We start from the raw sequence: 25,397 nt of genomic DNA, 5'->3' as shown, positions 1-25,397 counted from the left end.
CTGTGCTACTAAATCTGTGTCTTCTAGCCTTTGAGTTCTGTGTCTGTATTGGAGCTACTCATTTCATTAGCAGTTTCTTCCTTCTTTGCTTCTTTTCTCGAAGTCTTCAAGCACTTGTCGAGTCTTTTGAGGAACACATCTACGTCTTGCTTTTTAATTCCAATTGCTGAGGCAGCATTGAGGTAGGCACAGGGATAGTCATTTGCATGTGACATAAAGCCTTTAAAGGTGTAGTTATTCACTGTTTGCACAGACCCACAGGGAACAACTCTGAAACAAACAAAATTGTCATTCAGTTAAAGAGGCCTTGAATATTTCATGGGGTATCCTGTGATGAACATACTGACACAAATTCCTATACAGGGCAGTATCTGCTGACTCTTCAAATTAATGTCTGCAGGCTTAGACTGGGCACTCTCCACATCAGGGATCAACTATCAGCACAAGTGGCAGCAGCAGCAGATCCTGACTTAATCCATGTGCATATGCCTGTGTCTCCTCCCCTCTTGAGCTGAGCTGCTCAGGCCTTCACTACTGGTATTTACAAACGCCCTGCTGCTGGAGGAAGAGACATCTGCAGCAAACTCTGACCTTGGTCACTTCACCCCTCCTTAGGCAACCACTGACTTCTCCCAATCACCATTTTAACAGCAGCCTTAGTGCAGACATCTGCCTGGCAGAGTGTGCTGCAGACCCAAGCTGTCTGGGTTCAAGTGATTCAGGGGGCTCAAGATCCCAGCTTCCTCCAAACCCTTCCTCTCCATTGCATCTCCCGTTTCTCCCATCCCGTGACAACCTTGTAGTGGATACTTTTTGCCACTGCTTCTACCTCTTCCTCACTGTAAGAGCCTGCATTGTTTGTACTGCCTTTCTCAGCACTTTCACTGCACATCCACTCCCTGATAAATCAAGCCCCTAATCCACATCCTTACTTGTTAAAGGAACAACCTGCCCCGTGGCTACAGTTAAAGCCTACAGAAGCAGTTAACACCAATCAATTGATAAGAATTTATGACCCCTATAGAAACATTCCCTGCAGCCCATAAAGGAAACTGCACTTAGACAAACACCACCAGGATTAGCAGATCCTTCCACTCTCCAACTGCTCTGACCACAAGTTATGCAAAAGCCTCTATGCTGCTGAAGTAGGAAGTTGCTACTCCTACCACTGCCATTCAGCACAAGCCAGCATTTAACACCTGCTGAAAGGCACACTACAAAAGAACTACATTTAAAGAAAGAGAGAAAAAAACCTGAAAGCTTTGCATCAGGCAAAGAACTGAAGAGTTTTAACTTCAAAAATGGAGCCTCTGGAATCATTTCAGCCAAAGAGGGCTGAAATTGCAGGACAAGCCAAGGTTAGGACAGGGAAATTAAAAAGACCATCTAACTACAGTACATATAGATTAAATGTCATTCATCTGTGCAGGAAGTGGAATAATCCAAGCTAATGAAGCATACCTTCTGCTGTGGAAAGGTTCAGCTCTGCTACAACAAAAAAAAATGGTATTAAGTCTATGGCAGAAGTCAGCATGGCAGCAGGGAGATTCAGATTAAGGAATTCTGCCAAAACAGATTTTAAATCATCCTTCTCTTCTAAAAGGTTTAAGCCAAAATCATTAAAAACTACTTTGATTCTATTTCCAGGTACCAGTGCCTCTTAAGAATAAATTCAGCTCAGACTGGCTCCGGTTGTAGATTTAAAAGAAAGAAAGAGAAAAAAAAAAAACCACCTAATTTTTGTTTTAACACAATTAGTTGCAGAAAGCAGGATTTTCTGCCATATGACAAAAGCTATGCAGGGTATTAAAAGCTTATTCCCCTGACATCCAGCACAACCATATTTGTGCTGCAATAAACAAAACAAAGCTCTTCCCTAAGCAGCTTACAACTTAACTGTAAGATCAGACAACAGCTGGAAACCAAGGGGTGCTAGGGAATAAAACCCACTAAACTAAATGGGCACAGATTATCTGTTTAGTGCACCAAAGCTAACAGGGGGCCCCTACTGCTAACTCAGGCAGGCAGACATTATTAGTAGCTGGCCGTGATGAAGAAGGGTGTGTTCCTTTCTGACTCCTTATTGGCATGTCATGACACAACTTGCACATCACAAACATCAGGGAATTTCATCAGATACATGTTAATACAACCCCACAGTTGTTATTTCGTTTTTCAGATTCACAGCATCCTCACCTTGCTCCAGAAACTTGTCTTGTGAAAAGCATGGATCCAAGCTGGGTAACGGCAGTGTCGCTGTTTTCATCCAGGTTCTTCAGCGACATGGCTAAAGTAAACAAAAGGCCAGGTTAAAAGAACTGGAAAGCTTCTTTGTCTCCAAAGAACCACCACAGAGGACAATTTGTTTATCAACAATAGAAACCTAGCCAAATATCTGTGTTCAGATACAAAGAAGAATACAAATTGATTCTCCTACCGGCTGCCACAGGTTACTTCTCTGACCAGACGGTGTGCAAGGCAGATTCTGCACAGGCAGGCACCACTGCTTTGATGTTCAGAACAAATACCTGGTTTACAGCACTGTAGGGTGAAGGGCAATATGATTCTACCCTGATTTATTTTCAAACCCTTTTTTCTCCTTATGAAGTTCTAGTACCTGTTAACATCTTCTGCCTGCCTTGATTACGACAAAAAAGTTGGACATGAACAATTTGGTAACAATTAGAAGGCCCAAGTCACTACTCTGCTTTTAGATGAGGCTGTCTTACTGGGTGCAGCGGCTTCACATCAGCCTAAGAGCAATTTAATGGAGTCTAGTGAACACTCTTTAACACACAGTGTGTGAAAGTGCATTTGGAATGCACAATGTTAGAAAAAAAATTGCAGAGATACAAACCCAAGAATTACCTAGAGAAATGGGATTATGTGGTGTGTCCAACAGCCTCTCATTGTGGTTATCTGCCAGCTTCTTCAGCTCACTTGAAAGATAGGAAAACATCTCCTGGAAAAAGAATGCAGTAGTTTTGCTATAAGCTATCAAACAGAGAAAACAGCACCTATTTCACACAACTCTTAAGTCTCCATTATGCCTTACAGGTGCCCAGCTGATCCCCTTTTCATGTGTAACAAGTAAGTGGACCAGACAATTCTCTGCAATCATCCTGTAAAGGAACAGCTCCATTTTCTGAACACTGCACTTGCTTCTCAAGCTGGTACAGAGCTCTCTGCCTGGTCTAATAGATGTGCAGAGGATGTCAGCCATTCTCTTTGGCCCTGAAACTCAGGGAGAAGAAATCTTGAAACGATTCCCACTGCACAGCAGGTCTTAACCTACCCTACTCCTGCAAGAGCTTCCTCTCCCCTAGCCCTGAGGCACAGAGATTGAACTGTTACCATCACAGATGGCCATGTTATGGCAAATTGCTCCTTACTTTGCCATCTCTACTGACACTTTGTCACTGTGTTTCACACAATCACCACTCACAGCTATGCTCCTGTTTTCTGCCCAAGAATGTGGCATGTACTTCCACATGGAATGGCAAAACAGGATCTTAAGGATCACAGAATCATGCAATGGCTGAAGTTGGAAGGCGCTTTAGAGATCATCTATTCCAACCTCCCTGCCATGGACAGGGACACCTCTCTACTAGACTCAGCTGCTCAAGGCTTCATCCAACCCAGCCTTGAGCATCCCCAGGGAGGAGGCATCCACAACCTCCCTGGGGAGCTTATTCCAGAGTTTCACCACCTTTGTACAGAAGAAATTCTTCCTAAGATTGAGTCTAAACCTACTCTCCCTCAGCTTCAAACCATTCCCCCTTGTCCTATTGCTAGATACCCCTATGAGAAGTGCCTCTGCAGCCTTCTTGTAGAATACCTTCAGGTACTGGAAGGCAGCTCTAAGGTCCCCTTCAAAGTCTCCTCTTCTTTAGGCTGAGCAACCCCAGCTCCTTCAGCCTGTCCTCATGGCAGAGGTGTTCCAACCTCATCTTTGAGGCCCTCCTCTGGACTCACTCCAGCAGCTCTGTGTCCTTATGATGGGGACACCAGAGCTGGACACAGTATTCAGGATAGAGTCTCACATGAACAGCATGCCCTCTCTTGCCCTGCTGGCCACAGCTCCTCTTGATGCAGCCAAGGATACAATTTGCCTTCTGGGCTGCAAGAGTGCACTGATGGCTCAGGTTGAGCTTCTCATCGATCAATACACCCAAATAAGGCTATGAGTACACAGAATCACACAGAACCTATATTTGAACCTATTTTATCACCAAACCACAGAGATCACACATCTGAACCTATTTTATTTCACACAATATATACTCTCCTGGCTACTCAGCTCCAACCCTTCCTCCCTTCTCTTCGAGCCTACTAAAAGAATGGCAGTATCTGAATGTCTGCTATCACTTAATTAGATTGCACCTTTATTGTGAAAGTGGCATAAAACTGAGATTCCTAAGTGTTTTGGCTCAAAGTCACACTGCACATAAAAGGCTGCTTCTCTTACTTCATCTGTATTTTATTTCCTCCTTCTTCCCCAGTAATAATCTACGATAATTGCTCATGCTCTTCCTCAGTTTAATACCTTCCTCTTCACATATCAGCTCAAAACACTTATGGACAGAGTGAGAATAAACACCATTCTTCTTATTGTATCCTTTGGCTCCTTTCCCATCCTCTTTAATGCTCAGTCTCTCATAAAAACTAGCAAAAAGACACAGATACTGGGTAGTCTTTTTAAAAGATACTAACCACCAGATTTTTCTCTTTCTGGCCATAAAGATTGTCCTGCTCGTCTGCTTCAGTGGCACTGCCTGGTTAAGCATCCTCATCAATTTCTGCACCTGACAAGTGATTTTTCATTCTTTAAATAGAGTTGCCTCTTCTGTTTGTAGACCAGTACCCTCTTCTGACCCGTGCATTCTGACAGATACACATTACAGCTTGCCATCAAAATTACCTTTTTGAGCAGAACCTCCCCAAGGCTTTATAAAACCTAATGAGCTTTGTGGTGGCTTTTCTTGAGAGGCTGCAATGAACTCAGTCTCACTTTGTGAGGGACCAAATGAACACAGCTCCTGACCTGTTCTTCCTAATGCCACAGAATTAATTCAGCCAGAGCAGGGAGAGTACCATCTTATTGCCTGCATGAAGCAGGCTGTCGATTGCTGATCAACAAGAGCTTTTGGAACAACAACAACAACGTTCTGGGGAGGCATCTATGGCTAATTATCAGAACTTGAAATCTGTGAATAATTGGTTTTGTTTTTCAGAGGCATTTGTAAATTAAGTGATTTTATGGTCTCAATTCATCAGAGTTATATTTACAGTTCACTTGCAGTACAAAACCATTTGTGTTTCAAAAGCTCAAACACTTGTGCCTTCCTTCTGGTCCCCTCACTGAACAGAACCATAACACTTTACTTCTTTGTAATTGCTTTCCACCAAGCCAATGTGTTAGCCATTTTATTAGTAACCTTTTGGAATCCAAATCATAAATTAATTGCTGCTCCCTCTGCTGGCTATTTACTTCTCTAACTGCAGCAAAGTAGTACAGAAATGCACATAAATTGTGTCTGCTGTGGAGATATTACTGGTGAAATCAGTACTGAGCAAAGCAGCTGCACTGGAATGGCAACAAATTCCCCAGTAATTAGTTTTTGAGTGTTGTACCTAGGGAATTCCTATTGCATCTCCTGCAGTGTTTATTACTGAATGGACTACAAGTTAGTATAACCAGCTGCCCACAGTATAAATGTATTAAATTAAGATTAAGTAGCTAAGTAACTAGATGAGCCCTTACACACACACAGAGGAGTTTCTTAAAACAAGAGAGAACAGAAATGGCCAAAAAAAAACCAACCCCAAACCCTTCCAAGTATTCATTTTAATCAGTTTGACTCAAGCCTTCTGAACACAAATTTAGAGTTTATTTCTATGAACAACTCTATTTTGCATCTTTCCATTGGAAGCCCTCTAGATAATTTATACTTTCAGAAGCTAAGCAGTTTGTTGCAAAATAGATTAAAGGCCTTTCAAAAAAAATAAAAGAGCAGTATTTTTGTGAGGTCAAATCTATAACCAACCTCTGTTATAAAATATTTCTGTTACACAGAAAATTTATAAGCACCCTGAGCAGTTATATACAAATGAGCTCTTACATAATTGATTTTCCATGGTAGGCCCTCAAGTTTTCTCCAGAGCACCTAACTATTATGCTAAAGTTGCACTGAACAACCCAAGCACTAAATGTCAGTTAAGTTTCATCATTTAATTCACCCTTTCCCTTAGAAACTCAGCACAAAACCTCTAGTGAAATTAATGCTGAGCTGGGTGAAAATGTCTTCCACTTCCTCTGGTCTTTCTTGCAGCTACAACCATGAAACACCTCCCAAAACACAAGGAAAAGGCCAGCCCTGGTGTATGTGTTGAATGTGCCAAATGGCCTTTCTCCACACACCTGCACATGCAGATTTTCAAGAAGTTTTGTAACTATTACTACATTATTTGATTCACTCTGTATTTACATTTCAAATCTATGTTTAATAGAACCTACATTAATATGAGCAACTCTTCATTTGTTGCTGTTCTTCCAAATGAAAATAACTAGAGGGGAACAAGGAATCAAAAAGCCAGCAGCTCCAGAGGAAACACAGAAGATGAGGACACTAAATATGCTGTTAGTCCCACATCAGGTGACAGAGACAACTGATGAAGGCCAGGAAACATTCTGTGTGTGGCTGAAGCTACCTTAGCTGGTTCTAATCACACAGCCTGCTCACACTCCCAGTCTGGAACACTCAGACTCCTCACTGTTCCTCTCACCCCAAAAGCTGAGCTGTCCCCAGAGAACAGCCATTTAGCTGTTTGTGGCACCAAGAAAGGCGCTGCAGAAGAGTCACTTCACAGTTTCTTTGCCCTACATACACACTGACAACTCCGCTGTACCTGAGAGTGGTCTGGTCTCACTTCAATTACTTTGCAGCAGCAACTGTTTATAGTGCAACCATCATAGCCTCTTCTGCTTTGAGTGTTAGCTTGACTGGTTGCATCTGACCTGTGATCTCATCAGACCACTTGGCACACTGCTTCATGATGCAGAGAAGAGGCTGCAGTGCTGAGGATGGGGACCTGTTTGAACATGCCCACGAGAGCCCCAGCAGAAGGCTCCTGCAATATTTCTCTGTTTGACAAACTACAGTGTAGCAAAGTGACTAGACACACTAAACAAAAGCAATAAATGTCTGTCTTGTAAGACTATTTGATCTTTTACATTTTTAATATCCAGCATTGAATGTCTTTTCTTTAATTCTTAAATTCAGTCTTAAGTAGAGCACTATAAACTTGCACTAAATTATACAAACTACTTATTGCTATCAGAGTAAGTATGTCAATGATAAACCATGAAACATAAACCAAATATTCTACTGAATTATAAAGCCCAAATAACTTCCTCTCACTTAATGCAATTTTAAATATTTTAGATACATACTCCATAAGGACATAAAAATTACTCCAGTTAATCACTCTTAGACAGTACTCAGATGGATACAGATATAGAAAGCTGCATCATATCCCAAGCAACAAAGCAATACATTTAAGAAAACCAGAATTACCTTGATGCTTAGATTAAGGGAAGTCTAATGAGGAAATCCCTAACTGCTAACAACAAAGTGAAGCCATCAGCTCTTCAGTAACACCAGTAAAATGATTAATAGTTAAATAGAATACATGGACCACATTGGAACAGACATGCCAGCAAGTGTGTGTTACTCCCTTGCTCTTTTGGTCCCCTTGCACCATTTTCTCCTTCCTATCACAACATTTAATGTCATACTCTTGAACAACTAACTGCACATTCCATGACTGCCAGCTCATCAGCAAATCCTACTCCATGCACATGCTCTTCTCCCTCAGATAATCTCTTCCCTTCCTACATTAAACAGTTCATCCACGTAAAAGAAAAACTGGGCAGCCTACTTCTTTCCTTGGTTGTGACAGATTAATCTCTTCTCAGTCATATTCTGGTCTTTCTGGCTTGAGCTCAAATAATGTGAAGCAACACCAATGTGAATAAGGCAAAAAGTGAGAGGGGAAAAAAACCCAGAATTTTTTTATAGCTGACTTTTTGTGTGAGGAGGTGTAGCTGCACTGATATAGAAAGGAGTACTCAATGTCAAGCTATAAATAGCTCCTGCTGGGAGCCTAATAGCTCTGCCTCTGCCTTCACAGAGCACAGGCAATAAACTATCACTATTACATTTTTACAATTCAGGAACAAACAGATTTAAGCAAAAAAAAAAAAAAGGTTTCTATTTCCACAGCAAATCCAATAAAAGAAACATATTTATGCCATATATAAGGCTGTGTTTATGGAGTAGACTCAGATTCGAAATAAAAAGACCTGAAGCTGTAAAAATATAATGTTTTACTCACTTTAAAATTCTACTTCCAAGAAAATGACTATTCAAAATATGCAGCTATTCATGAAGACATTTTATTTACCAAAGAATTATTATTTATGACTTGGAGAATATTTATACTGCCCATTACGTGCCTGCTAAGTTTAAAACCGAACACATCAGCTTTGCAGAAGATGTGGTAAATTCACTTGAGATTCTTTCAGAGATGAGAGTGAACGGGGGAAAAATACACTTTGCTTTTAATGAAGATACAAACCACACATGGCAATACATAGAACAGTCCAGAATGAAGTCAGAAATTGTATTGCAATAGTGCCAAAAGTGTAACTGCTTCCAGTGTTACTTAAGCCAGGTTTTCACTTGGGTTGCACAGATCACTTCCTACTTGTAAGGTCACTAAGCTGGTTTGGTTTTCTACAGTCTAGCTATTCCTATGGGATCTCAGTTCCAGTACAGAATTTCTGGATGCCTCTACAAGCAGCTAGAAACAACTCACAGCATCCAGCACTACTGCCCTGCCAGGTAATCAGATGCATCAGCAAGCTGCCAGCAGGCAACAATTGGAACATCATTTCTAAAGGAAACAGTGGAACAGATCACGCGTGACTTCAAAACTATTAACAGCACTTCACTCACAGCATTTCCTTACCTAAAACCCTCCACAAAAAGAACCCTCTTTGTGAGCACACAAAGACAGGAAAATCAGGCCTGCATGATGTCCAGAACAGAGGACAACTCAAGGTGTGCAGGTTCCAGCTTTCCACCACTTGAACATTTGTGCAATGCAGTTATATCCAACATCTAGTCTGAGAGAGGCAGAGAAGAAATCCAGCTCTGTACCTAGGTGACTACCTTAAATGAAAGGGTTTTTCTCTTTTTGTGGCCATGCACAGGACTTATAACCAGAGCAGAACTGTGACTCTCCAGAGAACATGGCACATGACTGTTAAGGTGAACACTGTCCTAACTCCAAGGCAGAATAGGGCCAATCCAGAGACCCCTGGATTAGTTCTGAGCGTTCAAGCTCAGTGGAGGCAATGTGAGCAGGCAACAGAGCACAGTGCTTCTCAGCCTAAGCTGTTATGGGCAAAATTCTACTGTCTTAGTTACACATAGGAACAACAACAAGATAGTACAGGACCTCAGTTTAGGTTTCTGATTTGCAAAGCAGCCTGGAAATGATGGTTACTCATGAGCACTTCAGCCAAGCAGCAGTTCTATCATACTGCCTTCTCCAGATTCAGAGCTGTGAGCTCAGGAATTCCATGGGTTTCTAGACAGAAACTGGACTTACTAAACAAAGCAGGGTTGAACAAGATTTTATTAAGAGCTGACTTCAAGAAAGTGCTGCTTGTCAAAAAGCTTACCTTCCTTTCTTTCAGTAACTGTTTGTATCCACTGGCACCAAGAGACAGAAGTGTAATGAGAACATCTAAGGAAGGTGATGCAGATGCTCTTCCTGAAAAAAACAACCACCCACAATATACAGATTCAAGTGGCAAAAAATAAATTCGATGTGAAAGCAAGCTGATAATCAAGTTTCCTACAGTTATTTTGTATGGAAGAAGTCAGTCCATGAAGTAGTTACCTGGATACATTTTGCTGATCTCCTGAATGAAGGACTCATTGAAGCCAGCAATGATAGCGCCACCTACTGGAACCATGAAATTTTTATCCAAGCTCTGAACAAAGGCATCTATTCTGCCTACTCGAGCCCCCTTTAGCAAAGAGAAAGCACACACAAAAGAAACATAACCCACAGCATCCATTAGCAAAAAGGAAACACACAATAGCACCATAATTGCACAGCAATGAAACTGAAATAAATCTCATTCCTGACACTCTCTCAGATAGTGGATTTGTGATGAAAAATTAAAAATCCTATTACCTTCTCTTAGCACTGCTCACTGTTATTACCAGTGTCTGCTTACACAGTGCCTCACAAATTCCTCTTTTGCTGTCATTTCAAATATTGATTTTAGTTCCTGCAAGCCTAAATGTAGCTTATTTTCAACAACCACCACCCCTCAGAATTTAATGGGAATTAGGCAGTTAAAACTGCACAAGCCCAGATATTTCACAGCAGATGGTTATGAGTTAATGAATTATCAGTGAAGATGAAGATTTTTTTCTTTTATTTGATACATGGGGAAATTTGCATTAAAACAAGTGGGATGTGGCAGCACTTCTCACAAGGCTGCTTGCAAAATCAAGACCCAGGTAACTCCCCAAAGCAGATTTCCCCACTCCCCAGAAAACAAAACATCCTTACACCTAGCCACTTGGATATTCTTGAAGTAGAAAATGCAGATTCTGCAGGACACCTTCAATTTGAGTAAGATGCTACTGTGAACTGCACCATTAAAAAGCATGCAGCACAACGGAAGCTGGCAAGTATATTAAAGGGTTTACATACTGAAGTATTTTCAAATGCACACATATTAAACACTAAACATGGAGTTAATAGGTATGGTAAAAAGACTGAAAAAAATTAGCTCACAGTTCTTATTTTTATGTATCAATAGCTTAGTGCATGTGAGACAGGAAGAGGCACTCCAAGTTTGTCAGCGTTTTGATAGGAAGATGAATGCCAGCAGCTAGCATTTGACTTAATTGACAGGAGACCACCATAGCAAAACCATCATGAATGGAACAGGCTCAAAAGCTCTTTCCTGTGATACCCTTTCAAGCTCTGTTCACACTGTGCTCAGCATGTACATATTCCAAGTATTCATTAATAACTGCTTCCTCAGAGACAGCACATTTGATATCACAGGAAGTATTTTTTGTAAATGGACATAAAGCAAATCAGAGCTCAAATGTTTACATCTGCATAAACAAAGAACAACAACAAAACCCCCAACCTATCAAGGAGCCTAGAAACAACACAGGAACCAACACAGTAGGTTCTATTTGTAGCTCTGTAGCCTGAAAAGATCATTAGTAGATGTATTTCTTGCAGTAAAATTCAGGAATTGCACAAACCTTTTCATGCTAAAGTTTCATTAAACTTGCACAAGTTAAACACAACAAATGTGTACCAAGTATGCTGCACACAAAGCCTCTGCCACTTTTCATTTCACACATCACATCAGCCTTGGAGAGGAGATTAACACATCTCCTTTTGCTGCAGAAAAAGAGGCTGAGGGGAGACCTTCTGGCTGCCTACAACTCCTTGAAAGAAGGCTGGAGCCAGTCTCTTCTCAGGAGCAACAAGTGACAGGACAAGAGGAAATGGCCTCGAGATCCACCAGGGGAGTTCAGGTTGGATATTAGAAGCTTCTTGACTGAAGGGACTCTCAAACACTGGAAGAGGCTCCCCAGGGTGAAGGTGTTTAAATGATGTGGAGATGTGGTGCTGAGGGACATGGTTTAGCATCAGATATGGTAGACTCGATCTTAAAGGCCTTTTCCAACCAAAATGGTTGTGTGATCATGATTCAAGCCTTGCCATATTCCTTCAGTCTCTCAAGATTAAGGAATGCCAGGGTGATGTTCCTGTCATAATTATATATCATACTGATGTGTGTCACTTAACAACACATCATCTTCATGAAAAAAACCAACAAAACCCAGCATATTTTAAAGATCCTGTTAAAAAAATACCCTCCTACTCTTTTGATATGGGCAAGAGAGAGAAAAGAAATCCTGAGGCAACAACTCATGTACGCTGCAGAGGGCAAAAATGCAAGAATCCTCAGTTACAGGGCTGATCTTAGATATTAAGCAACCTCCTTTTCAAACTGAACAGCAACAGAAATTAAACTCTGTTGACCATAACACTGAACTTAACCCAGTTTCATCAGCTCTTCTCTGTGCCAACAATAATTGAACAGTGACAACATCTATCAAGCGCCGCTGTAGAATCCTCTGCTTTCAGTTGAAAATCTCTAACTCCTGGTCTGTTGAAGCCTTAATCTCTATTCAAGTATGACTCTTCCTTTTTTTTTTTTCCTAGTTTAGGAAATATTTTAAGACAGCTTATGGAGGACTTTTTTCCCCATTACACTTGAACATAAACAAAACTTGCACATATTTGGGGTTATTACATGAAAAGCACATGACAGAAATAAATGGTGAAGTTCTATCTTCCTCTGCTCTGCTTTGTCAGAAAATTGTTCAAGTGTCTGACACACATGGGATTAGTCTCAAAGCTGTGAAACACCTGATAAAACTTGCTAGTGTCTACTATCAGGGATTTGCTTATACTTCCTAAAAAAATATCTATTATTGGCAATACATAGCTCCTACCTGCTGGATAAGATGCATGCATTTTGAAGACTGAACTCCATAGGCATTGTTGACAATATGGGGAATGTCATAATTAGCACACATCACAGCCAGTTCTTCCAGCCTATGAGCACAAAAATGGTAATTTTGAGAAGCAGTGACAATTAAATCACATCACAAATCAGACCAATTAAAGGCTGAAAGGAGGTCAGAAGGAGAAAAGCAGCTTCTTTGATTAGCACCTCAAGACAGCTCTTGCCACTTTAAGCTATAAAGGCTAAGAAGAAAATTCTCTTAGCTTTTACATCTATTACAAACTGTGGACCTGGGCTGAAATTTTTCATGCTTCATTGACAGTGTTGTCTGGAAGCCAGTAAAAAGATCCCAAATCATTCTGCTTGAGATATTGGCATTTTTTAAATACCACTTCAATGCTAACTAACAGAGCTTTAACTGTTCTCACTTCCTCTCCTTTTCAACTTGAAAATGGAAGTTTCAAGATATATCTTGGGAATCATGTAACAGGAAGGGGTTTTTTATGTGCTTCTCTTTATCTTAAAGAACTAATATATCAACCCTTTGGCTGAAATCACACTTGAATATTTCAGCTAAACTGATTAACAGAATATACATTCTTCCAAGGAACAGAGAGCCCCAAAACCTCTGAATGTGGAGGATGACAAGTTAAAACTCGGTTCAACTGTTTACTCAGAAATGAAGATAACCTTTATCTTGCCTTTAGAAATCCCAGTGAGCTCAGTCTGCATTGATTTCCCAGTCAAACTGGGATGCAAGTGGCTCCACAGGTCAGTCTGGGTAAGGGCCTTCAGCATTTGAAGCATGCATGTACTTTGTACCCTTGTTGGAAGCACCGCAAACATGCCTGTTTGAAAAAAAACCCTCTTGATTTCCCCCAGAATTGTGAAAGTATTTTAAAATAAAATGTATTTGAAAAAAAATAAGGTGACACATAATAACTTCAAGTGATGATAAAGGTAATATTCTTTCTTTTAAATAAATCAGGAACCTCTAAGCCTCCAATGCATTTTGACTCTATCTCCTTTCGTACAGTCTCTCACTATAATTTACTGACATTCATATAAAACTTGACAGAGTATGAAAACATTCTCCAAGAGGTGACATTCCTTTGCATTCTATTTCTATTACATTGCCTGGTGTCATTTTGTAACCCAAAAATTCAGCTGCAAGCCTCAGATTACATTTTCTGAACCTCAGTCCTTAGGAAGACATCATCACCTCTGTATTACCCCTAAAGAAATCACAGCTCTTCAATGATTAGGAAACACCAGTAGTATAATGTAGGTATTGATCTCCTACACTCAAGATACTCAGCAGGAGCTGCATGCCCAATAATTTCTCACATTTATCAACATCCTGAACCACGTGACATTAACAGAATACTTCAGGAAACAGAACACTACACAGGGCAAAGTTTTTGCCTTCTGATCTGCTGATCTTAATCAGACTCATTCCTCACCTTCCATAGAGGCTCAAAGGGAAACAGTACAGGTAGAGATTTTCACCAAACTGGAAATAATTGAGGGTGTACAGCTGCAAATGTTTGTCTTTTTTACCTCTAGGACACCAAGACTTTTTAAAAGGAGCAATAAGCAAGCTTCTACAAGGTCTGAAAACAGAAAAGCACCTTCTCCTAAAACTATTCTAGTGAACAATTAGATCCACACTGCAACACAGGGTGAGAGTGCCACAGTTTGAACAGAATAAGTAATTATGCAGGAGAAGCACAGCACTTGTCTGCTTCCAGGGCTTAAAATGAACCATTAAAAGTGCTGCTTAGTCAGATCAGAAAAGTAAAGCATTAATGTAAGTTTTGCTACCACCTGAGTTCACTAAAGTCACAAACAGGACTTAGAGAAATATTTTCCATTTATTCTTTCTCTCCTGCCTGCAAAGGTTCATAAAAAGGAAGCTTTGCTCTTCCTTCTAATATGGATGAAAGTAAAAAGGTAAAGATTTCTGTTAGTACATAAACTCCAAAAGACATTTTGTTTCCTTTAGCTCTGTTTTAAATACAGTAGGTTTTAGACACAACTCCCAGCAACAGCAGGTAAAATGCTAACAGATGCCCCCACGAGGAAGAGGGTTTGTACACTAGTGAATTATTGCCACAAAGTTAAATAACACTTCATAGGACAGCTATCAGTACACAGGCATAAAACCCTTGCCTGACCTTTTAACACCGCTTAAGACACTTAAAATTTTAGAACACCACCACCACAACCAAACAAAGCCTTACAAAAGCAAGACTTTGAAAAACAGATATTTAAAATGGAAGCCTCCAGAAATGCTGCAGGGGATTTTCCTTCCTGCAGGAAGATGAATGTTATGGCCTTCAATAGTTGACAGTATCCTTTAAATAGAAAGTGCTTTCAAATCCTCCTATATCTGTAGTATATCATAACACAGTGCCACTACCTAATAATTCATCTCTTAGTTGCAGAGGACAAAACAATTGCATGTCAAAAAGAGGAGGCAGATAAGGAAAAGATTCATTTACCCAAGCTATAAAATAGACTATTCAATTTTGATAGCTGTGATTTAGGTTAGCCAATAAATCTGCAAGTCAACTCCAAGCAATGTTCATGCTATTCTGACAGAATTATACCATTCTAACATCCCTCTAGCAACTGGGTTAACCTATGATAAATACTGGGGTTGTTTTTTTAGAGGGAGGAGAAGAGAATGAAACATATCTTCACTTGCCATGTTTCAGAGTCAACAATGGTTCTTTCCTACACTTGGAAATATTCAACTAAATTTGCCAGATAACACAGTAATTAACACAAAAGTGTGAGCTGGAGAGGAGCTTTAAACCTAAGGTTTTTTAAGGTTGTGATAAATTAAATGTTCAAGTGGAACAAATGAGATACCACCTCATGCTTCAGTGTATTACACACAAGACCAGAACAATATACCTGCTCCAATTACAAAACCTCATTAATTTGCTTCTTGATACATATTTCTGCAAGGAAATAAAGGAGGTTTTGTGAGTAACAAGGGTGCTCATTTTAGACAAATGATTCAATACACCAAGCACTTTAGCCACCTCTATTCCAACAAGCCATTTGCAGACTGAGGAGCTTTTCAAGCTATTTCATAATCAATCTACACATTGAAATAATGTCCCAGATACCCTACTTCCAAACCATAACCATAACACTCATCTCAGCTTCAGCTAGTGCTTGAATGCCACCTTTACAGCACCTACAGAAGCTGTGTACATGGACACATAATATTAGGAAAGAAAGCAATGCATATTAAGCTTCTTTTAATGGTGACTTAACAACTGGAAATTATATGTAGCAGCATTAGGCAGCAAATGTCCAAACCAAGGTAAGGTAGAACAGGGCAAATCATGTTATGCTTGTACAGCACACCTGCCCTAGAGAGTCTCAGGAGTTTCTTAGCAGCAGCATTATCTTCATTAGCCCTGTAAACATCACTGGAATACTGCAAGTGTAACTCAAGCAAGGATTTTAAATTTGGTTGCAGCTTTCTGGCTTGGGAAAATTCATCACTGTCTAGAGGAGAAGAGCCGAAAAGGCAACAATAATATTAAGATGAGGCATTAGCTATGGAACTACATTTTCTGGACTATGTTTCTATGGGAGTCTGCTTTTACCACTTGCATTCCTTTCACCACAAGACCCCATCATTAACCTCAGTTATATCATGGGCTGAAAACCTGCAATATTCTCAACTTCTCAATATACTTTTCTGAAAGGTGAACATTATTTCAACTTGCCTTTCTCCTTGAGCAAGGTGATTAAAGTCTCTTTTCTAGTTGTTGGCAGCAACTTCAGGAAGATGGGCATTCAAAATAATGGGGGGGGGGGGGAAGGGTGTTTGTTGGTTTGGTTTGATTTTTCACTAACAACACACTACTCACCTATCAGGTACCCTTGGAGCAAAGCAAGATGTTGTAGAATGCACACAAAGAATATTTTCAGCACCAAGAGCCTTGATTTTAGCCTCCACTGCTCCGAGGTCTGTCCGCAGCTCATCACCTTCTAATACATTTTCTATTACCACAGGCTCAAAACCTGACCAAAGAAAAAAGAGCAAGACCTGAATGTGTATCATCAAATCTCTAATTGTGGACTTTCAGTTCCAGTACAAATCTGGAAAGTCTTCTTGCTTCTGCTGTTTTAACAGATTCTTTCAGACTTGGATGAGGAATGCAGAGACATGAACTGCTTTATTGTACAATGCCCATGTAACTAAAAACTACAATAATATTCTTGTTAAATACTGGACTACAGGCAAAAGCTTACTTCACATTGTTTGCATGCAAAAGCAACAGGTTTGAAGATTAAAAAGCCAAGTGTTTAAGTGGCAATCTTGTAAGCCATCAGCATACTGAAACAGCCCTTCTAAGAAAGGATGCCATTAGACCAGCAGTAATGATCACTATGAATTGGCTTCCATCAGAAGCCTCTGCCTCATTCAATCTATAAATTTCCAAATTACTTCTTAAAAGACAGAAATCTTCATCGCTGACCTCATTTGGAAAGTGAACTTTGTCCTGTCATAAAACCCAAGCCATCTCTCAAATATTTTCTTTCAAGTTTCCAATTCAAATTTGTATTTAAGATAACAGTTGAACCCCATAAGGTTTTTCTCGAGGCCACCTATGAGAAATGTTTGAAACGAAGGAAGTTCTCTCCTTACAGATGCTGGAATGTTTCCAGTTTTGGAACAGGTTGCTCAGGAGGGACATTGAAAAACCAGAGAGGGTCCATCAGAGGGCTACCAAGAAGGTTGTGATAAAGCCTACAAAGCTTAGAAAGACTTTTCAAGCCTGATAAGGCCAAGGAGAATATTTAATGGCAGACCCAACCATCTGAAAGGGAATTACAGACAAGAGCCAAACTCTTTGGGTCTCACTATTTAAGTAGGATGTGAAGGTGCTCAAATGCATCCAGAGGAGGGCAACAAAGCTTTTGAAAGGGCTGGAAGGAATGACCTGTGTCAAGTGACTGAGAACTCTGGAGCTTGTCTAGTTTGGAGAAAAGGAGGCTGAGGAGTGACCTCATTGCTCTCTACAGCTTCCTGAGGAGGTGAAGCAGAGAGGGAGGCAATGGTCTCTTCTGCCTGGTATCCAGTGACAGAACACATGGGAATGGTTTGAAGCTGTACCAGAGGAGGTTCAGACTGCACTAGGAAGTGTTTTCTTACTGAGAGAGTGGTCAAACACTAGATAAGACTTCCCAAAGAGGTGGACAGTCCCCCAAGCCTGTCAGTGTTTAAGAGGCACTTGGACAATGTCCTTAAGATGCTTTAACTTTTGGTCAGCAATGAAGTGGTGAGGCAGTTGGACTAGATAATTGTTTTATGTCCCTTCCAACTGTTCTGTCAATAACAGTTGCTCAACTTTCCAGCTTATAAATAAATAAACCAGAAAGGCTTTGTTTACAGAATAAAACACTGGGAACCATAAATTCCCTTCCCCAGACAAGTGTGGCACGGCAGCAACATGCCAGCTGAAGTGACTTACTCTCTTACAACTGATGGATGTTCACTTTACTGAATGAAAGCAAAGAGGAGGAGGGGAAAAGGGAAACAGTGATTTCCAAAGCAGTGTAACATGGTAGCAGCTTTGTGAATTTCCCCTTCATGGCTCAACACCACGCCTCAACATGGACATTTAAGGCTCAAACACTACAGAAGAACTTGGAATGATTAGGCAACTGTTAGCCCTGGTCTGGTTTTCAATTAGTGATCTAGAAGACAGAGACTGCATTTAATAGATAACCTGCTACCTGCTTCTCTCCTATTTTCAGCTGATCATTATTTTAATTAATTATGTGGTAACTAGCTCAACTACTAGAAAAATTAACAGATTCATTATATTTCCCCACAACCTCCTCCATTATACAGGTAATTTCCTTGGCTTGATGTTCTAAATTGAGCATAGCATTCCAAAAATACTCTCCCTTTTCTTATATACATGTTCTATTTGTTCTGACCTGATTCATTTTAAACCCTTCTGCATCTTACCTGGACAGAATCCAGTCCCTGCTTCCAAGTGTTTAGTCATTTTTTTATCTAATGAGGTTTTTGTGCAAAAAATAAATGTGCCCTAGTAACTAGGACCAGAATCTATGCCACCACCTGCAGGTATGTGCACCGAGCTGGGAAATTATGGTCTCCCTCACTTGCCCTCTCCTTGATACATCTGCTGTCAGGAGGGGAAAGCTTCAGAGGAGGGATAGACTTCTACCCTTAGCTTACTTATAGTGTGGTAAACAAGGAATTCCACTTGAGAGACATTCAGTTTGAACAACAAAATGCACCGAACTAATTTCCTGAGTGAGCTGAGTGACACTGCAAGATAAAAACCCAACAGGGCAGCTAACACTTCTCATGTTCTACAAGAAAAGAATGTGCAAGTCAGACAGCTTGTCACCTGATCACAATTCCTAGGACACATATGCTTTTTACATAAACCTAAGTGAGAGATTTGAATCATGACCCTTGCCTTTATGTAATGGTTACAAGCAGCAAATTAGGCATCTGACAGTGAACTTCCTTAGTACTTAATCCTTAGTCTTCCTAAGGACTTCCTTAGTTAAAGTGAATGGGAAACTTTAACCCACCACATGTGCTCTCTACTGACTACTTTATACACTTCTGTACCTTAGCACACACCTGCACTTCACAAGGCATTAAGAAGACAATCCATAGGTGTGACTGCATCTTAGGAATCAGGAGTGTACTAATAAAGCACTTCAAGCACTACGCATTAGGCCTTCTCTGGATCTTACTGCAAGCACAGGAACTGATGACTCTACCAGATGAAGTTAAAAGAACACAAAGTGTAGCCAGTCAGCTCCTTCTTACCTGCAGTTATCATTGATTTAAAGCAGGACTTCTGGTCTATACGTGGCCAGATAATGTATTTTGCCTTTGGTCTCTTGTGCCGCAAGGTTAAAAAACACAGAGTTAGGCTCATGCCGGTTGCCATAGGAACCACAAAGCAATTGGTCACCGTTCGGACACCTGCACATAAAAAGCAAGTCAGAAATGAACATGAAGAAGCCATGAGATGCCCCCACAAACAGGAGGTATTTCCAGATTTACACCTACCAGCCTGCTTTATAATATCCAGAACAACTGAATTAGTAAGTTTGTTCAAAAGGCTTGACCCTGCAGCTTTCGGCTGGACTGCAGCAATATCACCTGACCTTCCAATTCCATGGATCAACCTAAACCAAAAACAGGTTGAAAACATGCATCAACTTTCCCACCCACCCCCCCATCCCCATCCCCATCCTGGCTGACTGAAGAGAATTTAGTTTGATAAACAGTAATGAAAAACGCTGTATCCAATGCAAGCTATCACAATGAGCTGCATAGCAAGGAACTACAGATATTCACAGGAAATGGTCATGTTTAGCTTTTCGTTTTAAGAGTAGGCAGCAATGTTTCAGCCTGCAAGTGAAAACTTTGAGAAGACCCACAGTAGCAACACCTTTAGCATCTGGCAGGTTTCCTTTAAAGCACAGCTCAGCATTTCCTGATGTCTGTTGAATTAGCATTATAAATGCTGACATGCTCAGACACAGCTCCAAGGAAAACAAAACCCAGCTGCCTAGGGAGTAGCATCCCACAGGCATAGTAGTACTATATACAGATACTCCCCTGACAAATGCTTCACCTCCACAAGGCAGAGAAATGATCTATACTGTGACACAATGTCCTGAAAGACAGTTAATAACTCTGCTCATCTTTTTCTACACCTTCACTTCATCTACCTCACTCTGCTGTTCAGTATTATGTGCCATCCAACACCATCTCCCTCTGCATTCTGTTTCTAAATCATGTTTACAAACTGAGTGTATAAATTCTGGGTGTTATTCACCACCTTTCAGGAGTAAAGGATCCTGTTATACTTTCTAAAAATCTAAGCTCACAGAACTAACTTTACCCACAGCTGAGCTGCAGCAGGTGCTCAGTAACAGCCAATAACAACGCCCAGTGATGGCTTTGATTCAGTTTTGACGGTTCTGTGTTGGCAACACAGTAAAATGCAGTCTGATGAGTGCACAGAATTCAGAACTTCTTGATACAAGTTTCTGTATTGAATTTTCATTACCAGCTCATTAGAAGGTCTTAAATGAAACAAAAATCTTTTATCAGGGTCATGTCCTATACGCTGAACTGGCAGAAGCTTAAGATGTGGAGTTGATTGCATGTAGGGGAAGCAGAGATCTTCCTGTTTTAAACCAACCCATGCAATTCTTTCCTTTTTAAATACTGTACAGCTTTTCTTCTGTAGGTTACTAAAAATTCCTGCCTATTGTAGTTGTATGGTATCAAACTTTCCCAGTGAGAAGCTGTTTTTATTTTGTTGAGCTGGTAATGAAAACTCAATACAGAAACTTGCATCAATTCAGCAGAGCATTCTATTGTCTTTTCTCAAATGCTACCAAGGTCTCAGATAAGCAGACACAATAAAACATGCCATTTGAAAGCAGAATTAATACAGCTGAATAACTCAAACTGCCAGTAATTTGTACCTGTAATGCCTTCGGGCAACGAGTCCTGATGCTACTCTTCCTTCCCTCTCACCCACGCCACAGTTGCCCAGAAAGTTATTGCTATCCATAATAGCAAGTTCATGAAGGAACAGTTCAATGGTGCTTTCATCCCAACCATCTTCTGGACATTTCCCCTTAATAATAATAATAATAACAACAACAACAACAACATAGAAGTAACTACAAGAATTAGAAATTAAAACACTTTATGCAACTTGTTAAGCTTGCTGCAGCCCTTCCTTCTCACCTTGAAAAGGAGTTTATGTTTTCATTATGTTGTTAGATAGTCTAAAATGCTATGAACCTGTATTTGGAGGAAAGCAAAGTAATGATGTATCCATGTATTAAGTGAAATTAACGTCAGCATATCTTGGTATTAAAGTAGTCAGGGTATTTTTCACTTTCAAGTGTTCCTTAATCATAGAATCAAAGAATGCACTAGGTTGGAATTGACTTCTAGAGGGTCATTTTGACCAACTTCCCTGCAATTAGGGCATTCCCAACCACCTCAGGCTGCTCAGAGGCCCATCAAGCCTGAGCTTGAATATCTCCAGTGATGTGTCTTCCACCATTTCCCTGGGCATCCAGGGCCAGTGTTTCACCAACAAACCTAAACCTACCCTTCTCTAGTTTAAAACCACTGGTCCCGGTGCTACAAGCCTTTGTGAAGAGGCCCTCCCCAGCTTCCTTGTAGCTCCCTTCAGGTACTGAAATGCTGCTCTAAGGTCTCCCTGGAGCCTTAGCTTTCAGGCTGAACCACCCCAACTCCCTAGGCCTGTCTTTGTAGCAGAGCTGCTCCAGCCCTCTGATCATTCCTGTGGCCCTCCTCTGGACCATGTGCTTCTTGTGTGGAGGGCCCCAGAGTTAGACACAGGACTCCAGGTGTTGTCTCACACAAAACCACTGCAGCCCATACACGTTGGTTACTCCCTAGAAGACAACAGATTATTTGATGTATTCTCTAAACAACAATCTACCACGGGAATTCAACAGAGAAAAATTAATACAAGGGTGATGATAACTGGGTATTATAGAACCAAAAACATTACTCATGGCCTGAAGGGACACATAGCTTCACCTGTAACACATCACCTCACCTGCATTTTGCTTTCCAGCTATTTTCTGACAGATAAGGAAATTACTTACAGAATGCAACAGGTCAAAACCTGCAGCCAGAGGCATGTTCCTGTGCCCTTCACTGTGTTAAGAACTGCACTCATCTTTGTGAGCTGATGAGATCCTCAGAGGACAGGGACCCACAAACCCATGAAGCATCACTACAGCAGCTCAGAGGCTGTTTTTCAGTGTGTCCCAAGAACAGTAAAATAATTCAACAGAGCTACTTAATTTCTGAAATGTGGTACCCAAGCTAAGTTTGAACCTGTGGATTATGTGATTAAGGGACTGCAGGAACTGAAACAGTTGAAAATTCATTGCTAATTCTTTCTTTACATTGGAGACAAGGAAATAACTTAGATTTGTAAGGTGCCAAGCCAAGGTTTTATGTCCTGTAACAACACGTTACCATCTCGGTGCTTTTAAAAACTCCTTCAGCTGGTTTTGGGGCTTTTCCCGGCAAATGCACAATGGGTTTTATTCCTCCCACAAGCCGCCTTTCGTTCTGGAGCTCCTTGGAGCCTCTGCCCCTAGGGCAAAGCGTGCCGGACCCTCCCGAGCCTCCATGCCCCTGGCCCGGCGGCACTGGGGTTACCCACTGTGCAAGCTGCAGGGGCTGCGCAGCCCGGGTGTCCGCGGGGCCCGACAGGCCTGCATGACCACGGGGCTAAGGGGACACTCCCGCTGTGCCGAGCCGAGCCAGGCCAGGCCGGGCGGGCATGAGCGAGGCCCGGAGTCGGGCCGGCGAGCGGCGCAGCGCTGCCCTCCGCGCTCTGCGGGGCCCCGGCGGTTACCTGCTCCAGCAGGGCTCGCAGCCGCAGCTCGTGCGCGCGGCGGCCCTGCGCCCCCTGGCGCACGTAGGCCGCCGTCACCAGCCGCTCGCCGCAGCCGAAGTTCTCCGCGTTCATGGCTGCGGCGCGGGCGGCGGCGCGGCTCCCGCTGACGTGGCTAACGGGGCTCCCGGCAGCACCGGCTCCTGACGCCGCTCCCCCTCAGCGCCGTGCCGCTCCGTACAGCGTGCAGAACTGCCCAGCAGTCCACCTACGAGCCTATCACTTCCCGCCGGAGAGACCGTCGCGCCTGCGCCAGAGAGCAGCACCGGGGCCCCTCCCCTCGCAGAGGCTGGCCCGTACCCGCCCCGCCGCCCGCTAGGGGCCGCAGGGCTTGGCTCCTCGGTGCGCCGCTGGGCCTCTGCCTGGTAATGCTGCACACCTGCGACGGCCTTTTCCCGGAGCTGCCCTGTGGGTCCCTACGTGAGGGTAGAGAGGAGCCTACCGGAAACTCGATTTCTTGGCTGTGAGGAACCTTGTTCGTTAGGTGTTCCCTCAGAGTTCAGTATTGGAGTACTGAGAGGAGCCTCATCACTCCCCTTAAAGTTCTTGCCAGAGTAAGAGCCTTTTGTGCGAGCAGAGGTGGCTGTGTGATTGCCCACAGCCAATAACAACAATCAGCTCAAGGTGCCGCTTCAGCCTGGCCTGCCTGTGGAGGATGCAAATATTGCATTGCAGGTAGAGACACACGTTGCTAAAAGATAGCTGATTTGCTTTCTTTTTTACATTGGGAAAAACACAGTGGGAATTCTGGGTCAGCCATCACATCTTTACTAAGAACTGCTGCTGATGCTTCAGCAGGTGTTGACTTCCCTGGAGCCTAGGGTCTCCTCAGGGCACTGGAGCCCCCAGCTCCTTTCTGCCAGCAGGTTGCCATTTGCCTTCCTAAAATCACCAGTAGCAAGTGTACAGAAATTGAAGAGGTGTGTTAATTAAACAAAGTGTTTGTCCCAATGTTTAGTTTTAACCAGCCTGTACCTGATCAACTGAATTTGTTTAGGAAGTCTTATCTGAGTCTTCTGCTTCACAATTTTAAGCTCAGAAGGCTAATTAACGTGGAAAGTACAGAGTGGCGCGCCTTCTGTAGGTCTAATTAGCCTGATTAGGATCTTTCAGGCATTCTGACAAAGTACTCTTACACACTTGTTTGAATTGTTGTTCCGGACTATAATTAACGCAGTCCTTTTGAACATAAAAGCTCTGGAAGTTGAATTACCCCGCCCCTTAGTCCCCTAGACATGTTGCATCTGGATTGCTACGATACGACGTGTTGCTCTTCACAGACCCTGAGCAGCTGTTGCTCTTGTTCTTTATCTCAAAGCACCACAAGAGGGCGCTCACCCAAAGCTAAAAGTGCACAATTTCCAGGGATTTCCCTTTTTTTTTGGGTCCCCCTTTTTTTTTTCCCACGCCAAAGTTTCGACACAGTGCTCAGATGCATCTTATAAACAGATGACAAAGCATGCTCCATGGATTAGAGGGGTAGTGACAAAAGTTTTAGCGTGAAGAAAATGATCAAACTTATTTGCATGATTTGTTTGTAATGTCATTCCAAGTGCATAATTGAGAGCATTAGCGACTCGGAATTAAAAGTAATAGTTTGTTAATAACGATGATGCTAAGGTATGTTTTGTTTAATTATGGACTGTTGTACTGTTTGAACTCTGCACTACTGAGGATTGAGGAAATGTAAAGACTTCTTAGATCAAGACCTGTGAGCAAGTTACAGAACTCTCATTGCAGTAGAAACTGAAAACCGAGTTAATTGTGTTTAGACATCTACTAGCTTTTGTACACTGATCCTTAAAAGAAATAACTAAGGAGTTATTTCTTGGTTACTTCATTCAAGAGCAAGAACTTTCATACTTTCTAGAAAGCCGGGGATGAATTGTTTGATAAGGTTATTGAAACAGCTGCAACATAACTAATGTAGCTCAACGGAGATGAAGTTTCCCTAATGGTCTGCTGGGAAAAAGATCAGACTTCTCCCCTTTTAGCCTGATTGTTTTGCTGGTATTAACACTGGTACAGTTCTCTATACAGAAAACTACATCCAGTTGTTGTACCCTGCATATGCTTGTTTGCTAGGCCTAAAGTGGCTGTTCATCTGGACTCAGAGATGACTAGGTTCACTTTTAATAGAAAAGAATGGAAACAGAAATGCAATTGTGAACAGGTTTTGTCAAATGGTACAGAAATTAATAGTTATGTAAGTGAAAGTGAGCTTAGTTCCAAAGTCCAATGGCTGACAG

General features: G+C 41.7%; 1 protein-coding gene across 1 annotated transcript; it reads right to left on the bottom strand.

The window, feature by feature from the left end:
- Positions 1–23,368, bottom strand: SEPSECS (Sep (O-phosphoserine) tRNA:Sec (selenocysteine) tRNA synthase). Its single transcript, XM_054172391.1, has 11 exons — positions 23,110–23,368; positions 21,179–21,333; positions 19,746–19,864; positions 19,500–19,658; positions 16,546–16,699; positions 12,636–12,738; positions 9,973–10,102; positions 9,752–9,843; positions 2,869–2,962; positions 2,197–2,287; positions 1–270 (listed from the first exon to the last, which is right to left on the bottom strand). The coding sequence occupies exons 1-11, from the start codon at positions 23,221–23,223 to the stop codon at positions 24–26; spliced, it is 1,458 nt and encodes a 485-aa protein (XP_054028366.1). The 5' UTR covers positions 23,224–23,368; the 3' UTR covers positions 1–23.
- Positions 23,369–25,397: the final 2,029 nt, after the last annotated feature.

This window comes from Dryobates pubescens, chromosome 23 (genome assembly GCF_014839835.1).
Source record: "Dryobates pubescens isolate bDryPub1 chromosome 23, bDryPub1.pri, whole genome shotgun sequence".
Classification (NCBI taxonomy): Eukaryota; Metazoa; Chordata; class Aves; order Piciformes; family Picidae; genus Dryobates; species Dryobates pubescens.
Note: the sequence above shows the minus strand (reverse complement) of the source record. Positions and strands in the feature narration are given on the sequence as shown.

What these genes read in the sequence shown, in the direction of transcription:
- SEPSECS (XM_054172391.1), bottom strand. Translation starts at nt 23,223, where the DNA reads ATGAACGCGGAGAACTTCGGCTGCGGCGAGCGGCTGGTGACGGCGGCC. An exon ending in TGCGAGCCCTGCTGGAGCAG is followed by an intron (nt 21,334 to 23,109) that starts GTAACCGCCGGG and finishes ATTATTATTAAG; the next exon opens with GGGAAATGTCCAGAAGATGG. An exon ending in GTTGCCCGAAGGCATTACAG is followed by an intron (nt 19,865 to 21,178) that starts GTACAAATTACT and finishes TTTTTGGTTTAG; the next exon opens with GTTGATCCATGGAATTGGAA.